Below are 20,167 nucleotides of genomic sequence, written 5' to 3'. Positions count from 1 at the left end.
GTGCTTCAAAGCTTTTTAATTTCTTGTTGTAAACATAAAACTCTTACTTAAAATATATTTTGTTCTCAAATAATTTACACTTCTTCTTGGAAACATTGACAGAAACCGAAAGCTGAAAATAAAAAAAATAACGAGGATGTAACTGTACAGCGTTGCTTCATTTAGTATGTATGTAATATCTAAATGAACCTGAGAAAACATTGAAAACAGCCGGATACAAAACAAACCAGACCCATTTAACATATGATTTACCCTTCACATCAATTCAGAGCAGCCACAGTCATCCATTCAATCAGGGGAGGAGAACAGTGTTGTCTCTGGAATAACACAAGTTTATAAATTATTTTTTTTAAAACACCAGGAGGCACCATAAAAGCAAACGTCCCTTTAACTCACAGTTTGTCCTATCAGTTATTCAAGGCCGACGTCCTGACTCGAGTCTGTTCAGGGCGACGTGGTGAAGGAGAGGTTGTGACCTGTGGCCCCTGCACAACGGTCGAGGGCCTCGTGGAGACCCTGTAGCTGCGTCCCTCCGACCCTCAGCTTCTCCCTGAGAACACAGCGGGGGGGTAAATGTATTATATTTGTTAGATTCAACACAACAGACAAAACAAAAACACATTTTATCAATCAGCTTGTCAGCCCTGTTCATTTGTTTGTCAGCAGTATTACACAAAACCTAGGAAATGAATTCATCATGTCATGTCTTTAAAGAAGCCCTTTAATTTGGGCTTGGATCTGGACCAAGGGGGGTTGGGTTAGGGTTAGGAGCTCCGTGTCCAGGAGGCAGCAGGAGGGATCGTATAGAGGGAAGCAGAGAACGTACAGAGGAACCCAACAGTTCCCCTGATGAGTGAGAACCAAACCAAAACTAAACCAGACGGACTGAACGGGTTCCACCGGCGGAGCTGAGAGGAGAAAGATCTGTGTGTACTGTGATATCTGAGCAGAGTCACACTGGTGGTTAGAACGATAAGAAGAGTAAGAACAATTAGACAACATCCTCCAATGGTTTCTCAAGCTCGACAAACACAACACTTCTCTTTTATATCATCAATCTTCTCTATAAAGTTTTTCTTTTATCACCATCAGACCTGACTTGTTGTGTTTGCTCTTATATTTTATTAAACTTCAGAATCTCATGACAACAAATGCTAAAGTTTTACATCACATCTACATTTCAGCTGCTGGGATGTTTATCCAGTTTTAAGAATATTCACAAAGTAGATGACAAAAAACAAATTGCTCCATTTCATAAAGTTCCCCTCCAGTCTATTTAGTGTTTGTTCTTCTATGACGAGATGAACGTTACAACACAGTTTGGCAGAAATCCTCCAGTACAGAGATCAGTCGTGTGAGGGACGTGGTTTTATCACCTCTGCCAAGGAGGTTCGTTTGTAAGTCTGTTTTTAACAAGATTACACAAAAACAACAGAACACAATACCACAAACCATGGTGGAAGCAGTATGGGTCAGGATCTTTCTTTAACTTTATGTTTTTCATTAATATTTCCAGCATTATCAAGAATTCAAGTGTCTTGATGAAAACAATCAGCCCCATTTGGGGAACTGATATCTCTGAGTGTGTGAATTTAAGGGGCCGATTGGGTTTTTATTGATGAAGTAATGTCTAGCTCAGTATTTGCTTTGTGTAATATCTGAATCCCTTTGCATAGGCAGCAAAACATTTGATTCCTAATCAGCTGGAGAGCTTCAGAACTTTATCTCGCAGGATCCGGATGAAGCCGAACTGCTCTCCGCAGACATCTCTGTCGCTCTGAGGGAACTTTCTATGTGCTGACCGTGTTCGGCACAGAATGTTCGGACGGACAAAAGAGCTTCTGTGTGAGCAGCGGCTTCCAGAAGACCCACATTCCCCTGTCAGCAATTTACGCGGACTTCTCTGCAGCTGAATTACATTTTTTTCTGGTTCCGTATACATGCACGCATTCACCAGAAAAACACCACGACACAGAACGTCTCTCTGGGAGCACAGACACATGCACTTGGCTGCCGAAGCCTTGGCAACGGCTGCTTAGCAGCGGAGACACTGAGGGAGCTTGTTGCTTGTTTTGTTTCCTTCTCCTCTTTGTTTCCATTGGAACATTATGTAACTCCAGGGAGGAGAGAGAGAACAGAATCCGCTCTCTGTCGACGCCCCCCTGTTTTTCACCCGCACTTCTTCTACCCATTCACTTTCCCCTGTCTTCATCCCAGTACGCAGCTGTGTGTTTTCATAACCTGTGCAAACAGCAGCTTGTGTTACCCACTGGATGTGTTGGGTCCGTCACAGCTGATCTGATTTTCTATTGCTCCATAGTCTGTTTGAAAGGCCGCCTCTCAAACGCTGGACCTCACAAATCTAAGTCTTGTATGTCTGAAGCACGTCTGACAGCAATCACACAAACTCGGTGACGCACAAGAATTCAGCACAGAGTCACTGACCCAGATCAACAACCTATACACAAAGAGGCAGAGCGGCTGATTGTGTGTGTGTGTTGTGTAACAGCCTATATGTGCTTGACAGGTAGTTAATGGAGATCCTCAGAAGACGAGTAACGATTTGCACATAGAACACAGGAGCACGTGACACGCTGACATAACCCATGTTGTTCTTGTTGATTAGAAAACCTTCAGTTGGATTCACTTTCCCCCCCAAGATTCTGCCACAGACGCCTGGATGATCACCACGGCGACCAACTCTTCATCTCCACCATGCTCTGCATCAGTTCGAAGAGGAAAAGAGGGTTGACAGTAGCAGGATGCGCAGGAGGGTCAGTGTTTGTGAAGGGAGAAACAAAACTGGTTTGTTCTATTTCTATTTAAATCTATTTCTGGTTGTTCTCTTGCACTTGAAGTTTATTTTTAATAATTCCCTTCAAATAAAAATACAGATCTTGCCTATAAGTAGGAAGAGCGTTTCTCTTTCCCTCTGCACAGAGAGAGATCTTACAGGAAGTTAAACCAAGTTCTCTTTAAAAGTCTTTCTTTCCACGTTCACTTGAAAGCGAGTCGCTGACCTTGAAAGTCTGACTCCGTCTGGCAGAAAGGTCTCAACGCTAACAAGGGAGCACAGGGTTTGCTTATGAAACGTTTGATGAACAAAGACGTGCGAGGGCTTCTGGTGCAGCAGTGAGAGATGAAACACTTTTAGACTGCAGCCATATTATGGCGCAACAGCTTCTATATGTGGCTATAATCCATTTTTCATTTAATATGTGAAGATAGAAGCACTGACTCAGTGAGGAACAAGTAAGAGTGAATGATCCGTCTTATGAAACGTAAAACAGTGTCTCTTCAGCGTTTGAATAAAAAAAAAATCAATTAATGTTAAGGCTCCAGGTTTTCCTCGCTGGAAGTGTGTGGTGTTCCCTTCATGTATATAACAGCAGGTCATTAAATTTGACTGAGTTAAACTACAGAGTAAATATTAAGATAAAAGACAACACTGCCAGAGGCGACTGCAAAAGGACGAGTAGCTGATGTTTAACGCTGTTTGTCAAAGAGTCAATGAATTACGTAAGAAGCAACATGCGAGTTAAACACTGATGCAACCGGGATGTGAGCTTCCATTCAAACATACACTGAACAATGTGAAGAGAGATGTGATCTAATGTGAACTCGTCTGAGATGGGGGACGTTTAAAAGACGGGAGACGTCAGCGCAGGTGCTGCAAATCATCATATTATGAGCTGAGCACAGACACAGATCAACACCAGGAAAATCACAGACAATTAGAGCATCGTACGTGCACAGAAATCACAAGCACAGGCCGGTAGAGGGAGATGCATGGATGCTCATGCTGAAATACTCCCAGTCGACCTGGATCTATTCAAGCAGAAAGCAAAAACTAGGCTGAGAAACACAGACACTCGAAAACTAATTTGTGTTGTTTTGTGCCTCCCACTCACTTAAAAAAAATACACAGTCAAAAGTAGAATAGCATTTAGGAGAGCACATAATCCTGCTGAGGCCCAACAGGCCCCTTACGTTCAGAGTATTTTCCATCAAGATCCATGAATTATTATCTGAGAAATCAACAGAAATATCAAAAATTTTGTGGGGGTGTCAATGCTGGGCTTTTTGCATTCCATTTTTTCCTTAGTCAATTTTTCTTTAATTATTTGTGTATCTGTTTGTAATCTCCTTTTTTTTTTTCTTAAATAAAAATGTTATCACAAAAACAAGCTCAGTCTCTCAATGTACGAAATCATTTTAAATGCAGTACAAAAAGTCTGTAAACAAATGGTTCCTATAAAACAAATGTAGGTATTTATAATAATTTTAATGACATTTCTGAAACCCCACAAAACTCCTGTGAGAGCTTCTCTGTTGTCGAGGCCTGTTTGTGCTGTTCGTGCCCGTCAGTGACGGAGCCGGATCCAGGGACCGGCCTCCCCGAGGCTTTATATAACGTATGACATCATGCCACCGCACCGAGCACAGAATCAAATATTTAACACTGTGGATAATGCGCTCGCCAAGTAAAGGCCCAGATCTCGTCACAGTGAATGTAACCAATCAAATATTTACCATCACAACACGGGCAGCTTAACTATATCTATCAGCGGTCGGCCCTTGTAACAAAAGCCGGGATGACGTGAAAGCTAAGTGCCGGCAAAGCTCTTCCACCAAGTGACACAGTGGCAGATGTTGTCTTTAATACCAAATCAACCTTTGGTTTCATTTGGCTTCATGTCATTGTTCACGACAAGAAAGAGCTTCTCTGAAATACACAGAGATAACGCTGCCGGTTATGTAAAGATCAGACATCAGAGTTATTTATTTGAAGTGATCAATGAAGCAATAATTGACTGAAAGGGTTTTAAATCATCTCGACTGATTGAGAAAGTCAATATTTCCTATGCTGAGGTTATGGAATCATCAGAAACAGCTTCTGACAGTCGTCACACAACGACCAGGAAACATCATCTGTCTAAAGAAAATCATCTGTTCAATACGTGTAGCTGTGGCTTGTTTCCATGGTTATTACTGGGTTCAACCTGCGCTCATAGATACGGCTGCACTAGCTCCACAGCCACAACATGAAGAACCAGGAACGACGGACTTTTGGTCCCTCAATGTGTTAACTGCTCCTGTGTTGTTACAAACTATGGATATAACATTTCATTTCACTTTTCCCGCAGCTTAAGACATATAGAAATAAAAGCAGAAGCTTTAGATGGTGACAAATATCGTTAATGTTTATTTTAATCCTTTTATTGATGTAATTGTTCTTTGAAATATATCACATATATCACCAACACTGATATCAAGATCCCTTTGTCTTATTCTGCACCTTTGACTTGTCAGTGCTTCCTGGTAAATAACCTGTAATGTGACATAGTTTCTATGTCATCTCTAACCTAGTTTGGCATTTCCGTACAGAAATGTCAGATTTATTAGTCAATCTAACAAACATTTGAGTGAAATTTAACCAAGAGTCCAAAGATATTTAATAATTATGTTGTTTATGTTGATTTAAATCACAGAAAAAACACCAAAACATTACATTTGAGAAACTGGAATCTGCATTTTTTTATGCTTTTTCCTTGATCAATGATTAATTTGTTGATTATTCAACTAACAATCATATTCAACATAAGTTTCAGTACCACAAATAAAACATATTCTATCATTCAAACAACATATGCTGTCAGTTAGTGTCAGTGACACAGCTCTACTCGAAACTGGAGCTTAAGCACAAGTTGAACCATGTATATATATAGGGTGACAAAACGCTGCCAAAAATACACAGGATGAGGCGGATAACAGGTGTTCATATTTAATCTTAAGACCAAAGATAACAGGTCTTCTGCGGATTTCAGTTATATTTAAGTCTTTCTAAGACACTTATAGCTGCAGGAAAATGTATTTATGTCCAACATGAACATTCAACTGAACTGTGCACACAATAATAATGTAACACCATCTTAGCCCCCGTGTCCCAAATGAACAAGCATCGTGACACAACACGACAAACTGGGTGTGCAACGACCAAACGTGTCCAGGCTGCACCGTTTGCATTAGTGGTTATTGGTTCCATGTTGGATTTGTTTGGTAGTTTTGTTCCAAGGAAATACATAAAAAAAATAAAGCAAGAATAAAATTAATGCAGCTTTATAAAATGTTAATTTCATTTTAGGTAGCATTTTTATTAAATGAAATGCATAATCCAATATTATTCAAGATCATTTTAGGCATTTTGAGGCAGTTTATTTAAAAGATACTTCTATATTTCACATAATGATATATAGCTGTTTATGATATAACTATTTAAAATATATAAGCCACTGAAGTGACATTAACTCATTGAGGCTGTGATCTTGGCTCTTCATTGCAAATCAGCACTTTCTTTACTTTAGGAGAGTTTATCAGGGTCCACGTAGAAGCACTGTTTAATCTCCAGTGTTCAAATACAGTCAGCTGCTTACTTAACAAACATGTCTCCTTCACTCTACCTCCTAAATCCTACAGCACTACTAACATCAACTCAACAGATAAATCTTCCTCCTCCGAGGTTAGGTGTGTGATTATGTTTTAATGGCTGAAGAGAGCGACAGACAGATTTGTGATTACTGCATGGGAACAATGCAGTCCCATGAAATAACAACACGGTGATTACTGTGCTCTGCCTGTTACATTATTAAGGTTCAAATCCCTGTGGCTCACTCCGTCAAGGTAATATGTTAATGGTCAGTGATTGAATTGTTTGGAAGTGTTGGCTTGGCCACTAACAATGTGTGAACTCTGCAGGGGATGTGCTGTAGGAGGGTGTCGTGTTCCAGAGGCTGTGACTGTGGAGAAACAAGCCCGGGCACGCTGCGACAAAGACAACTTGACAATGTCTGAGTGGGATATGTGGTCAGAAGAAATGTGCTGTGAAATCAATACATCAGACTCAGGGGGACATGTCAAGTCAAGGCTGAAACGTATCATAGAATTGTCCTGAAATGTCCTTGTCCTGCTGTTATAACCATCAAAGAGACTGGTGTAATTTCAGCTGTACACACTGTGTCAACTGGGTCACAATTTACCTGAGAAACACGGGTCATTTAAATGTGAGCTCTATATCAATTGAATTTTAAAGTGGAGTCGTGTGCGCGCGCAGTGTGTGTGTGTGTGTGTGTGTGTGTGTGTGTGTGTGTGTGTGTGTGTGTGTGTGTCCGTCCTACCTGTACTCTTGTTGTGAGAAACAATCAAGTAGGTCTGCAGGCGTCAATCTGGAGTCCACGTTAACAACCTAAAACACAATGCATTGCACACATCAAGGTGAGCTCAACATAACAAAGACCACTGCAGGGGGGGGGGGGTAATGTCCAATGGCCTTGATTAAAAGCATATCTAACTGTTTGATAATGACTGATGTGCCAACCTTGTGAAAGTGGATGATGCTGAGCAGTGTCTGGACTTTCTCCAAACTAGGGGCCGAGGACAACAAACTGAAGAACAAAAAAACGCATTTTAGAAATATTCTCACTTTCAGGTGAAGCTAAAACATTTTAATCGTCGACTATGTGAGACTGATTTCTTTTTTCCACAAGAATTAAGATTCAAATAGCAAATTTAGCTCAGGGAAATGGGACTTATTACGTTTGGCCATAATGAATTATCAATGAGTTCTTTTCAGAATTACTTTCCTGATAAATGCAAGTCTGAATACACTGAAATCTGCAAACAACGGGAGTGCATAACTAATAAAGGTTTTATTTATCCTTTTAATGATGAGGCAATTCATCCACAAACACACGCACACACACATCACAGTCAGTGACTACATACAGTAAGAGAGTGGAGAAAAACACAGAAACGGACATAAAGAGAGAACGTAATGAAAGTCATGCAGGGAAGATGAGGAAGAGAAAATGGCCGTTTGAGTAGAGTCCTAAATTATCCATACCAACATCCATGGAATGAGAAAAATGAGTGAGAGGGATACGGAGGGAGATGAGTCATAGCTCTGCCCAAACACGTGAAAATTAGTCTGGCTGTCTCCTAGGCAACAGTGTTCGAGAAGCCCAATACACACAGGCATGTGCACAGATGAGTGCAAAGACATGAAGTAAACACAGCGAACCAGGGTTTCCTGCAGAGAGAGACGAAGGAAGCATGGAAGCAAAAAGCTTATTCCAAAGATGGACAGGGATCGAACACACTAGCTATGTTTATATTGTGAGGCAGCGTGAGCACAGTGACTGTTATTTAGAAATAGTATTTATAATGTTATAATTTAGATTGTAAGAATCTATATTTTCCTGAAGCCAAACAAAGGGGAGATAAACCCAGAGTATTAACGTCGCAGAACAATTCCACACGGACGCAGCTGTGACAAAGTTGTTTTTGAAGAGCAGACATCTGCACCTTCAGGAGATTTAGGTCTTGATTGTGATTTGAACATTTTCCCCCTCACAAATGACTGATTGAGGTTTTGAGGACACTCGCTGTTTCTTCTCAGACTGATTAACTTCACACAAAGACCCCACTAAAGCAACTACAGGTGTACGGTCACTGAACGTCGCCTGAAATCTGCTAAATGCCACCATGCTACTCAGATACTGGATACGAAAAGCCGTGTTCAAGCAGCTATAGAGGCCAAGTACATCACAGTGGTAATAAAAGGCACTTGGGACACTTTGGAGTTTAGTACCTTATGATCTGAGAGGCCGGTTTTCTATCTGTTCTTTTTTTATCCACTGAGCTGAGAACACGACACACAATGTTGCATTTTTGTTCCTCTGTTATTCTAAAAAAGAAAAACAGTTCTAAACATTTGTATTTGTTTGTACAGATTCTGCAAGATAAGATGTTTCCTGTATGAAGCAGATTCAGATTCGAGCCTTTCACAGACAGATATCAGTATCTGCATTTATGTCTGCCAATATCTACTGTAATGAATTCTGCAGAATAAAAACGTTTATATTCTATATATTTGGTTATATTTGTGTTTTCTTTTCATCTATAGTTATTTAATATAAAGTTTATGGTTAAACTGTAAACTATCAAGCTAGGATGATGGAGGTCAGCAGCACTGATGAGGGGACTTCTCCAATGATCAGCCAGTGATTAGGTTTTGCCTTAAGAAACTAAAACCTAAATAAAGACATCTCAATTTGTTTTTTAAATTCAATTACCTTATTGAGGTTATTTTCAGGAGCATATCACAATTAATTGAAAAGTCTCTTTACTGGTTTTGTAGACCGACAGTGAGAATGAGTTCAGAGTGACACGTGGATGAAACAGTGGGATATCAGGACACACTTTGCCCTTTGGATGGATCCCCGACCCTCAAAGAGATACAAAATGTCACAGTAAATCCTGAATGATGCTGACTCTGACTGGACCTTGTGTCGGTGTGAGAGTTGTTTTGATATTTCATATGTGTGTGATAGAGAAGGAGAGGTGGGGGTTGTGCAACAGTGGAAGAGAGACATCACAACAATAAAAATAAGAAATATCTAAAATGACTGAAACTATCATTGAATAAAAAAAATGTATTTGATGAGCACTTTTTGTTCGGACCATGTCCAGTCTGCAAACATGGAGGAGGCAGAGATATTGCAACCAGCCACTAGGGGAAGATCAAGGCACTTTGGCTTCACTTTTGTGGAGCTGTATTAGTGTCCATCCTAATATACAGTCTACCGTGCAGACTAGAACACCAGAACTGAAGCAGGTAAAGAAGATCAAACCATGAATGATATTCATTATTTACAATTATACTTTTCCTACTGTGACATGTTAAAACACCTTCTGAAGGACCTTGACTGCAAACCTGTGCTGCAAGCCAAAGAATAAACTGAACAGAAATGAACACAACCACTGCTTCAGTGTATCGGGCTGCCTGTTGCGTCATGGAAAGGTGATAAGGCAGAGCTAAGGTCAAGCAGATTACAGAAAGACCAACACTGCATGCCAAGTAGGGTCTGAGAGCTGTGAGGTCATACAACACGACATGCACACACGTAACCAGGACAGAGGAAGGAGAAGGTTGGTTAAGGACAGATCAAGGACGGTTTGAAGGGGCTTGTTAGGGGGACTGACTGAAAAGACAAAGGTGAGACACACCTAGAACCCCACTGAGGACCAATAACGATATATATATATATATATATATATATATATATAAATTCAAGAAATGGCAATGATTCTTAAGATGTTGTTAACGAATTCTTATGATAATTTTCAATTTAACCATTAAAGGTTCAGTGTGTAGTATTTAGTGACATCTAGTGGTGAAGTTGCATGTTGCAGCTGACTACCCCTCACCTCACCATCCCCTCACAGATATGTAAGGGGATTATTCTGTAAAAAGAAAGTTTTCATAATCACATAGAAACAGATACCGATGTCTGTGAAAGGATAGTTTTAGTGTTTAGTGAAGATGGATGAGTGAGGGCGTCTCTCTCTATAACGACAAACAGAATCGCTTTGGAAGGTGTTAAAAAAGAAGCCCTCAGAGTCATTGACACGAAAGGTCAAATTGACCATAACAACAAAAATCCCTTTATATAGACAATGTTTTATGATCCAGGCTCCATAAACACTCACTATGACCATTAAGTTAAAGTTTTGTATATTCTCAAATGAGAGCTATAGCACAAAATGTCCCTTGTCTTGTCCCAGCTTGAACTCAAATGATCAACTGTAAGAGACGAGGCAATATAAAGCTGACACTATTGTGGCAGACAGGCAGAGGAGCTGAGTGTTTGGGCTGAAAGCAGCGATAAGAGGCAGCTGAGATACCTGCTGAAGGCCTGAAGCAGCTGTGACACCATGTTGGACAGTTTGTGCAAACAAGCCAAGGCGTCCTGTGGTGGCGGAGGCCCCCCCGCTGGCCGGACACTCTGCATGGTGTGAGGGTCAAAGCCCAGCGCTTTGAACACTTCCAAGCTGAAACATGACAGAAAATAATGACCTCGTTAGGTCGATGAGTGGGAACCCCCCCACACGTATCAAAACAAACAACCTTCAAAGTGTCGCTTTTGTTCCTACTCATTATGTCACGTAACCGTTTATTGTAATTATAATTACGGGGATGGAGTCTGGTTAATTTTTCAACAGGTCTTTTGTTGTTTACTTGTTTACTGTCAACTGTTGTTATCAGTGTCCTCTTGCATCAGGAGAGAACAACATGTGAATGATAATAATGATGATCTATGCAAATCAGTAAAAATTTGTAAAAAGACATGAGCACAAACTGTTGTCTGCAGTAGTTACACAAATCATAATCATAAGGTCACATTGACCTTTGACCTTTGACCCCCCCCCACTGTCGCCGGCAGAAGCATAAAAATCCCCATTGCACTCACCTTTCCTGATACACGTTCCACCAGATGTTCTCAAACAGGGCCCACACTTCCTGATGAGTGACCTGAGCAGACACGACTTGTCCGTCTTCATCGTCGTCGTCATTCATGACAACATCGCAGGCAGGAGGTTCCCCCGACACACACGGATGAGGCTGTTAATTCATTCGAAAAATATTAAATAGAATCTGACAGTGTGGAGAAGAGACTTCCTCTAAGTGACTCACTGTGTATAGACACGATATATAAATATGAAAAAAAGGACATAGAAGTGTGTTCCTAGTATTTCTCTCCCTCAAAATACCACAATGTACAGCACTGATTGCATCTGAGCTCTGATCGCATGAATTAAACTTCACATGTGCTCAACACTGACCTGAGGTTGTAGCTTATTGAAAATGTTGTCCATTATGGAAATGGCGCTGGGTACAAGGCTTGAACTTTTCCCAAATGCTTTCACAAGCTCCTTGGCTTCTTGAAGTGCTTGTAAAGTAGCATCACAGTCCAAGGTTTTACCTGAAATCAGATGTATATGGGCAGTCAGGAATAGGGCACGCATAAAGATGGATGTCACTGTAACGTTCTCAGAAGAACTGATGAATATTACGATGAAGAACAGAAGCAGGGACAGGGACACTTAAAAACGAGTCATTCACATTCATGGTATTTTCCTACTTAGATGTATGTATTCATTTCTTGTGACCTCACTTTATCTGTCACATTGAAAGCTACATGCCTATTCATAGAGCTTACCCTTACCTTAACCTTAGAAATTCTTGTTTTATGGAGGCCTATGAAGGGTCTGTCCTCACAAGTGTAGCTACAGGCAACTACACACACACACACACACACACACACACAGCCTGTACAGAGACCAGAAAATCACATGTAGTACTTTTCCACTCCAGCACTTCTTATCCTCACACACACACACAGCGTTTATCCCTCCTTCCTCCCTTTCCTCCTCCGCCTCCTACTCGTGAGTCCTGGCACTGAGCCAGGCTGCGTGGTACCAAGAAATCCAGAATCATGCTCGTGAACCAAGGATACACAGAACAAGGGCAAATATCTTATTGTTTTTAGCTATCAACATTCTTGGATGGCTAACAAAGCACTGGGCCACTGGTGAAGCAGTCCAGCTCACACTAAGCCTGAATCAGAGAGAGACACACGCACACAGCACTGTAAGCATATGTAATTAGACCCAGCGATGAGATCCAGAGGAAGAGCTGCTGCAGCGGGCGACTCAGCATCTCTCTGACACACATTTGAGTGTCCTGCTTTCACCGATGACCTGATTCTGTATGTAGTTCTGTAGGGTTCCAGCGCGGTGCAGGGCAGCCAGCGTCATGCTGGAGTAAGGCTTTTATCTGAGGGATGAGTCAGCATTTCAACACCACTCTCCCATGAGGAATAGAAACATTCCCCAGAGGCTGATGTTGTGAATATTAGACATTTTCATCTAACAACCATTTTATTTAACCAGTCTAAACCTATTTAACAACAGGATTTTTTAATACAAATAACTCTGCTTACAAACCCTCAGCTTTAAGGAAACTGCTACAGGGGAACAAAGAATATCTCTGCATTTACAAACATGAGGAAGTGAAGCTTGGCTGTTTGCACTTGTATACTCCTGAAGCTTTTTGCCTCTTTTCAAACTCTGTTGTTCATGTTCAGAGATTCAAATCACCTCCAAGAAAACTGGCATCACATGTTTCCATCTAGAGTATGAGATGGTATCAGGCCTTTTTCTATTCTACAGAAAACAATGTAAAAGGCTAACACATTGAGAAGTGATTGACTGCTCATTCTAAGCCACATTTGACGTCACAGCTCATGGTAACACAGATATAAAGAAGAGCTGCCCTCTGATCTGACTCGACGTCACTGTCTTAACAACATGGAATAGATTGTTCCGGTCTTTGCTGAGTTACAGCCTAATTTTTTACATTAGTTCTGATGTTCTGATGTTCACACTGTGTTGGTTCAAGTTCATGCTGAGCGATCAGGTGTTTGGACTATGGCCAACACAGACGAGACTGTTTATAGTAACACTAACCTACATTTACAGTAACCTACATAGACAGACATCTACCTGAACTCATGATCCACCGTTTTCTATATTATCTGTATTTTCCAAGCTGTTATTTTACACATTAAGAGTTTCATATAAAGTCAGCTGGAGAATCAAGATTTCTAACACAAACACCAAACACTTTAATTACAATTAAATAGGTACGGAGGAGTCCAAAAATTGTTTTTGGACATAGTGTTTGAAAACCACTGAAATATTTAAGAACATTTTGCACATACAGACCTGAGTTGAAAAATTCGATGAGATTTAAAACAGTCTGCTCTTTCCGGCGCGGGACAATGTGCCCAAATACGGCGATCCAGTGTTTTTTCAGGCACTGCAGGACATCTTGAAGAGTCCACGGTGGTTTGAGATAAACGATCTGTTACAAGAAAGAAACACAGTTAAACAAAAAGGAAGGATGAAGTTATTCTCATTTAAATAATATTACAGTTCAATTTACATTCATGCAACTTATCATTCATCATTATAAAATGCAAATCTCACTATATAAAGTAACTATATAAACAGTTTGACCCTTTGTAATATACTAATATATATACTTCATGTATCCATTCTCCCTTTTACTTTTATTTTCCCCCTTCTGTTGTTAAGCTTGAGTCAATTCCCTTTTATGCATGAACACATTTGCCAAATGAACCCAATTCTGATTTAGAGACATTTATTGAAGTATCCTCTCGAAGATAATGTGAAATTACGAAACCTAAATTGCTACCTCTAACCAGAGTTCTTCAAAAGCCGCCTTCATCTCCACCTCCAACACATCAGACAGCACCTCCCGCAGGCTGTCTTCCAGCTCAGAAACACATCTGCTGAGGTCCCTGTTTGCCTTCGCTTCTCCTCCTCCTCCACCGAGCTGCTGGTTATCTGTGATCAATCACATATATCCACACCATGTCAGTATAGAAACATCACAATACAGGGCAATTGCTATCCTTTAAATGCAAATTGCTGTTCATCAAAAATGCACTGTTAAGCTTAATACTAACTGAGTGTGCGTGGGTGAAAATGGCATTTTATTTCTGCTTCTATTTTATGCTCATCAAAACAGATTGGTTTAATGTAAGCTGATGCGGTCACCTGAATTTTACAGTTTGTACAGATGGACTTGAATGGAAGGAAAAGAGAGCAGGAAAACACTGCAATACACTTAACTACTGCACTATGATGGAGTATGCCAAGTAATTTCCTGTTTTGCACGAAGAACACATTAATCCAGGGCTCACATTTCACTACGGGTGCCACAGAAAGGCCTGTTCTCTCTTGAATATGAGGCCGGGCTGGCGTGTGACTCCTGCTCAGCGGTGATGAGGAGATCTGAGGGCTTGTGTGAGGCACCATGGGAGTGTCGGTGTTTAGGAGAGGGTGAAGGCTGCGTCTGGATCTCCCAACCTCTGCCTCCAAATCATTCTTGCTGAGGGCCTTCACCCCACTCAGGATGGATTTACTGCACAGGTTCTTATCATTACTAGAGGGGGAAGGAGGGAGAGCGTCGTGTAGCACATATAACATTAAGACATCACAAATAACAGCTAAATGTCCAATGTCTGCTCATTAATTTCTCATGTATTTCATTAATATTAACAATAACAGTGTCGGGAAATAACAGCATATGGAGAAAAAGGTGAAAAGGAGAAAGCGTGTGAAACAATCCCACAGCCATTCCTATTGAGTTAAAAAAAAATCCTGACCTCAACTAACAATGCCTTGCTCAGCACATCTATTCTTGCCCAATTACTCTGTCTGGCTCGATCTTTCTCTCATCCCAACTGGAACTATCTGGCTCGACCCACTCACTGTCACATGCATGTGCATTATTTGCAGAGGACACGCACTCTGCAGCAGCAGCAGCAGCAGCAGCAGCAGCAGTAGTACACAGCAGGGGGGAGGGGATACTCACGTGCATAGGATGAGAGCACGCCCTGGGTACAGACTCTGGTATTGCAGGCAGCACTGCAGAACTCTGTCGTCGTTATTCTCAGCGATCGGACCATCTGGGGACAAGGAGTCACGCAGACAAAGAGGAAGGAGCAGGGAGACAAGAGAAAAACATGACGGTCCATATAAAGACAGAGAGATATGTTTAATTCACAACACAGAGCACATGGATGAGTGCGTTATCACTTTGTACAAAACAGCACAGAATGTCTTTTTCTTCTTTTAAAGACGATAAGGAAGATTAAAAAATGAAAAAACACAAAACGGACTGTATGACCCTAAATACTTAGGAATAGGAAGAATTGTTCTCCTAAAGCCTTTTAGCACACTCCTTCCTGAAGAGATTATACTGCCAATGTTGAAAAATTTATGTTTGATCAATTTTACATACAGCTAAGAAGTGGGTTACCTTATGCTTGGGTTCAACCTGCCCTTGAGATGCACACAATGTATGCTATGACAGTAAACCCTGGAGGACCAGCTTAGTGCTAGTGCCACCTACTGTCTAATGAAGGAATGACTGCTTGACCATAATCTCTCGCACCACATACACTATACTTTAAACAAGAGAGATGTCAATATTAGACAAAATATAAACTTTAACTAATGCAAACACATCTGACAGAACAAAAGGGTGAAATGACATGTTTTAAACTATTAAAAAAAAGCAGACCCTCACTTTGTGTTTACTGTTTTGCCTCAAATCGCTGTAATACTGTTCTTTTGTAAACAAGAGTGACATTTTTCAGTCATCATGTCCCAACAGTTCCCAGTAGAAATCTGATATGAGCTCATGGACAGACTTAAACTTTGACCCTAAGGTTCCATCCTTACTTTCAAAGCACGGAAAATACCAAATACTTTCCTGAAAGCCACACTTACTGCTGCTCTCAGCGGCCTGCTGCATCGACTGGCCCCAGAGGTTCGATTCCCGGCCCTTCAGAGTGTTGTAAATGTACGAGATGGCGGGAGTAGCCAGGTGTGCCACAGAGCCTGACAGGCCTCTCCCTCTTTTTAAGGAATCCAGCTCCTGAAGCACCACCCAGGGGATCAGGACAACAGGGAAGCCCAGGGCTAACAGAGCACGAGAAGGAGAGAAAGCACGTGGTGATAATTTCATGTTAAATAAAACATTTTATCATGGTTGAGAATATATATTTACAAAATGTAGACATGGGATTTTATACTTTTTTGGCCATATGTTTATTTAATTTTACTAGTTATACTAGTCACTAGTTATCAACCCCAGTCTTCTATGGGCATTGTATTAGGACTTCATGTGTTATTTTCAATGACGTTTTAGGAAATACAGCCATAAACCACTCAAGAAACATATGATTATTTTAAACACCTCCAAGGCCAAGAGACTGGATCTTTTTCACATAATCCAGGTGACTGAGGAGAATGTTGGTGTCCAGAACCAGGATAAGGTCTTGTGGAGGGGATTGTTTACCTGTGACAATACACAAAGTTCAAGTTAGTTCAAATATTTTGTTGTTGAATGTCAAATGTCAACAACGTATATATACGTACATATACCATAAAACTTACAGTATTGATCTGTAGCTTGCTCTTCTTGAGGATCTATGTCCATAGAGGTCAGTTCTCCATAGCTCTGCATTACATTCACCTCCAATTTCTTCTCATTACGGGCAAGATGAAGCTCATCAACCACCTGCATCTACAAAACACAACATTTATAAAACTAAACACGAACATATTCTCTGCCATTGTAACAACATACTGAAGTAATTTATCCTGTTGTCTTCAGGATTAATGATATTTTTCATTACCTGGTCATACCACGGCTCCGGGGTGGCATCACATACAGTTTGGATTGGGTCAGACAAGGAAGACCTCTTATCTTGTCCTTCAGATGAAAGGATCTGAGTTACATTGAAAAAGCTCTGAAGTTGTTGGACTGTCTCCTTCTTGGAGTTTGTTACTTTGGCCCCAGAGTCTGGAAGCTCGGTCCCATGTTTGAGATTTCTATTAGCAGAAATGGCATTATTGTTGTTACTCGTACGACCTACTGGTTTTGGTTGAACCTTCTTTGGTATCTTAAAACTGATAGGCAGAGTAGGTTTGAGAGAATCCTTTTGATGCTGAGCAGATGATGCTCCAGCTGTCTTATGTGACAATGATGTGACACTCCTCGGAATTAAAGTGAAACTCTTCACCAGCTTTGAGCTTCTCTCTGAGGTAGAGTGCTTGGCTGAGGCGGAGGACTGATTTGTGCTGGAGGACTGATTCGTGCTGGAGGACTGATTTGTGGTGGAGGACTGATTCGTGCTGGAGGCAGATGGAGGTTTAGCTTCTGTCCACCGGCTCCTTTCGGCCTTAGAATCATTTTCTTGATGCCGTTGGTACATCTTTTTGACCAGCTCCTTTCTCTTCTGCAGTAAATAATCTGTGAGGACAGAGGAGGTCCTGCTTGGTTCCTTGGTCTTCATAGTGTGGCTCTCCCTTCTAGTCCTTGGTGGTTCCTCAGTTCTGCATTTCTTCTTCTGTACATTGTGCCTCTGTTCCTTCTGTTCAGCAGAAACCGAACTTGGACATGTTCGAGTCTGTAAAGTTGATGGGCTCCTCCGGGAAGACGTTTCAGATAAGCGGCCTTTAGAGATCCGCTCTGTTTTCTGAGAAACTCGACCTGAAGTGTCAGAACTCGAGGGCTTTGAGGGACCACTCTCCACAGTCTTACTCCCACTTACAGTTTTATGTTTCCCTGAAATATAATCCTTTGTTTTATCAGAGCAATTTCCCCTGTGGAATGGCAAAGAGACACTTTTTGTTTTTGTGCATTCTTCTCCCTTATTAACAGGTTTCTGGTCTGTTGTCTCTGTTTTTGCGAGTCTGTAGACGGGTGTTTTGATCCGGCGGGCGCTTTGGGAATCATCTTTTGTTGAAGAAGAAACAGACTTTTCCTGTTTTGCTGCACAGCTACATGTAGAAGAAGACAGGCAATATCACAGTCAGTGACAATCATGTAACTTGAAAGGTGAATGATGCTCACGATAGTTAGTATATTGTTCGTCATTACTGCCATTGTTGTTAAAACCTCTGACCTCTCCTGCCTCCTCTTAACACATCTGGAACTGTCGGTGACACCATGTTTTTTGGATGCCTAGAAAAAAGGAAAGATAAAACACAAAATATCATGTGAACAGCTTGTTGTGAGTACAAGATACATCCTGAGGACATTTATGCATTTATGTTATGAGATTCTTGGATTTGTCAGGTATTTATTTTCACAGAATTCTTTTAGACCTTCATTTCATTTTTCTTTTTGGAAATTAAGCTCTTAATGAAAAATAAAAGAGTAGACATCAGTGGGTGGGAGTGGGAATCCGGGTTATCGACCTGCCCCCACAAACAAACGCTATCTGTGATTCCACCAAGGTTACGTTTATTATTTCAACAAATGTCAGGACAGTAGTTTTCGCATCACTATTGAGGGCAAACAAATTCCTGAACCACTTTCTCACGGGGTACCATGAGTTTTTGGCTTGGTTGTTGATAGACTGCGTTCATGTTGTGACTTTCTTTGATTTGTCCCGTATTTAATTTCGCTCCTACCAAAAACAGGATTCCTGTAGACATGTATTAGCATTTCATTTTTCGTTTTAGATAACACTACACTGTATGTCTCCATGAAACAGAGGAGGCTGCAGAGGAGGATAAGGAGTTAAAAAGAGAGAAAAATAAATAAAGTGTATAAATATGATGAGATAGGGATGAAGATGAGCAGGGGAACACGTGGCGATGTTTAACTGGCCTCAGTTCTCTGACAGGAGCAGCTACAGTTCATCATCACTGTTCCAAAGTCGAGGTTGAAAACTATAGCTGACTATGCTTTTGCCATCAGGGCCCCTCGGTCAGTGACTTCTATTACATCATTTGATTGACTTTCTTTCATGTGATGTCATGTTCTTACTGTGTATTGATCGTTTTCTTTTCACATTTTATTTTAATTGTTTATTTATTTGACTGTCATATCTCTGCTTTTATGTGTTCAAGTTTTCATGTGACATAGCTCTATATTTATTAATTTAATCTGAATTTAACCAGCTCGTGTCCGACCATCTAAACGTGGTTGTTTGGCCTCCTTGTCACATTAGAGCCTGCTGATTGTTATTTCTCTTATATTTACTTTTCTTGCTTTGCTATCAAAGCACTTTGTAAACTCAGTTTTTTTTAAGTGCTCTATAAATAAGATTTATTATTATTACTATTATTAATATTAAAAAAGACATCAAAACAGAGGATTTCATCAACACGGACGGCTCAGATCAACAATAGTAAAGATAACTAAGTGTCATCTTCCTCACCTTCTCATCTTCCTCACTGGAGGATGAAGACGACTTCCTGTGCTTCCTCTTTTTGGACTTTTTAGACATTTTCCTGTGAAGGGGGTTACAACAATAAAACACACTGAGCCACAACAAGACACCACAATCTCTTGCTCCATTAACACAATGGGTGACTCGATGTGAACAATTCAAATCAGTCAAACTAGCGGTTAACACATTTAAGGTACAAACAAACACACTGTGCTGTGTCACAAATAACAAATGTATCCATATCAGACTGAAACGATCTCATATAAAGAGTTAAGCTAACTGACACACAACAACACAACACAGGACACAGAAAGTCATCATTAGCACACCTACCGTTAGCTCATTTAAGCTAGCTGACGGACAGCGACAGGAAATCCGCGTCGGGACGAGCTCACTATCTTTATTAAAGTCTGTTCGCGAACATTATCTCTGAAATACAACGAGTGTCATGAGATTACCGGTGTCGTTCTTACTCCATTTGTCAA

The 20,167-nt window shown here is 40.8% G+C and overlaps 1 protein-coding gene across 1 annotated transcript; it reads right to left on the bottom strand.

Annotated features, from left to right (window-relative positions):
* swt1 (SWT1 RNA endoribonuclease homolog) lies at nucleotides 1–20,167 on the bottom strand. Its single transcript, XM_047343268.1, has 18 exons — nucleotides 20,016–20,167; nucleotides 19,671–19,743; nucleotides 18,408–18,466; nucleotides 17,136–18,282; nucleotides 16,894–17,023; nucleotides 16,694–16,795; nucleotides 16,225–16,416; nucleotides 15,305–15,398; nucleotides 14,631–14,872; nucleotides 14,120–14,271; nucleotides 13,627–13,765; nucleotides 11,683–11,822; nucleotides 11,310–11,461; nucleotides 10,744–10,890; nucleotides 7,376–7,442; nucleotides 7,176–7,243; nucleotides 397–550; nucleotides 1–317 (listed from the first exon to the last, which is right to left on the bottom strand). The coding sequence occupies exons 2-17, from the start codon at nucleotides 19,737–19,739 to the stop codon at nucleotides 445–447; spliced, it is 3,006 nt and encodes a 1,001-aa protein (XP_047199224.1). The 5' UTR covers nucleotides 19,740–19,743; nucleotides 20,016–20,167; the 3' UTR covers nucleotides 1–317; nucleotides 397–444.

This window comes from Hippoglossus stenolepis, chromosome 14 (assembly GCF_022539355.2).
Source record: "Hippoglossus stenolepis isolate QCI-W04-F060 chromosome 14, HSTE1.2, whole genome shotgun sequence".
NCBI lineage: Eukaryota > Metazoa > Chordata > Actinopteri > Pleuronectiformes > Pleuronectidae > Hippoglossus > Hippoglossus stenolepis.
Note: the sequence above shows the minus strand (reverse complement) of the source record. Positions and strands in the feature narration are given on the sequence as shown.

What these genes read in the sequence shown, in the direction of transcription:
- swt1 (XM_047343268.1), bottom strand. Translation starts at nt 19,739, where the DNA reads ATGTCTAAAAAGTCCAAAAAGAGGAAGCACAGGAAGTCGTCTTCATCC. An exon ending in TGGAACGTGTATCAGGAAAG is followed by an intron (nt 10,891 to 11,309) that starts GTGAGTGCAATG and finishes GTCATGTTTCAG; the next exon opens with CTTGGAAGTGTTCAAAGCGC. An exon ending in GCATCATCCACTTTCACAAG is followed by an intron (nt 7,244 to 7,375) that starts GTTGGCACATCA and finishes ATTGTGTTTTAG; the next exon opens with GTTGTTAACGTGGACTCCAG.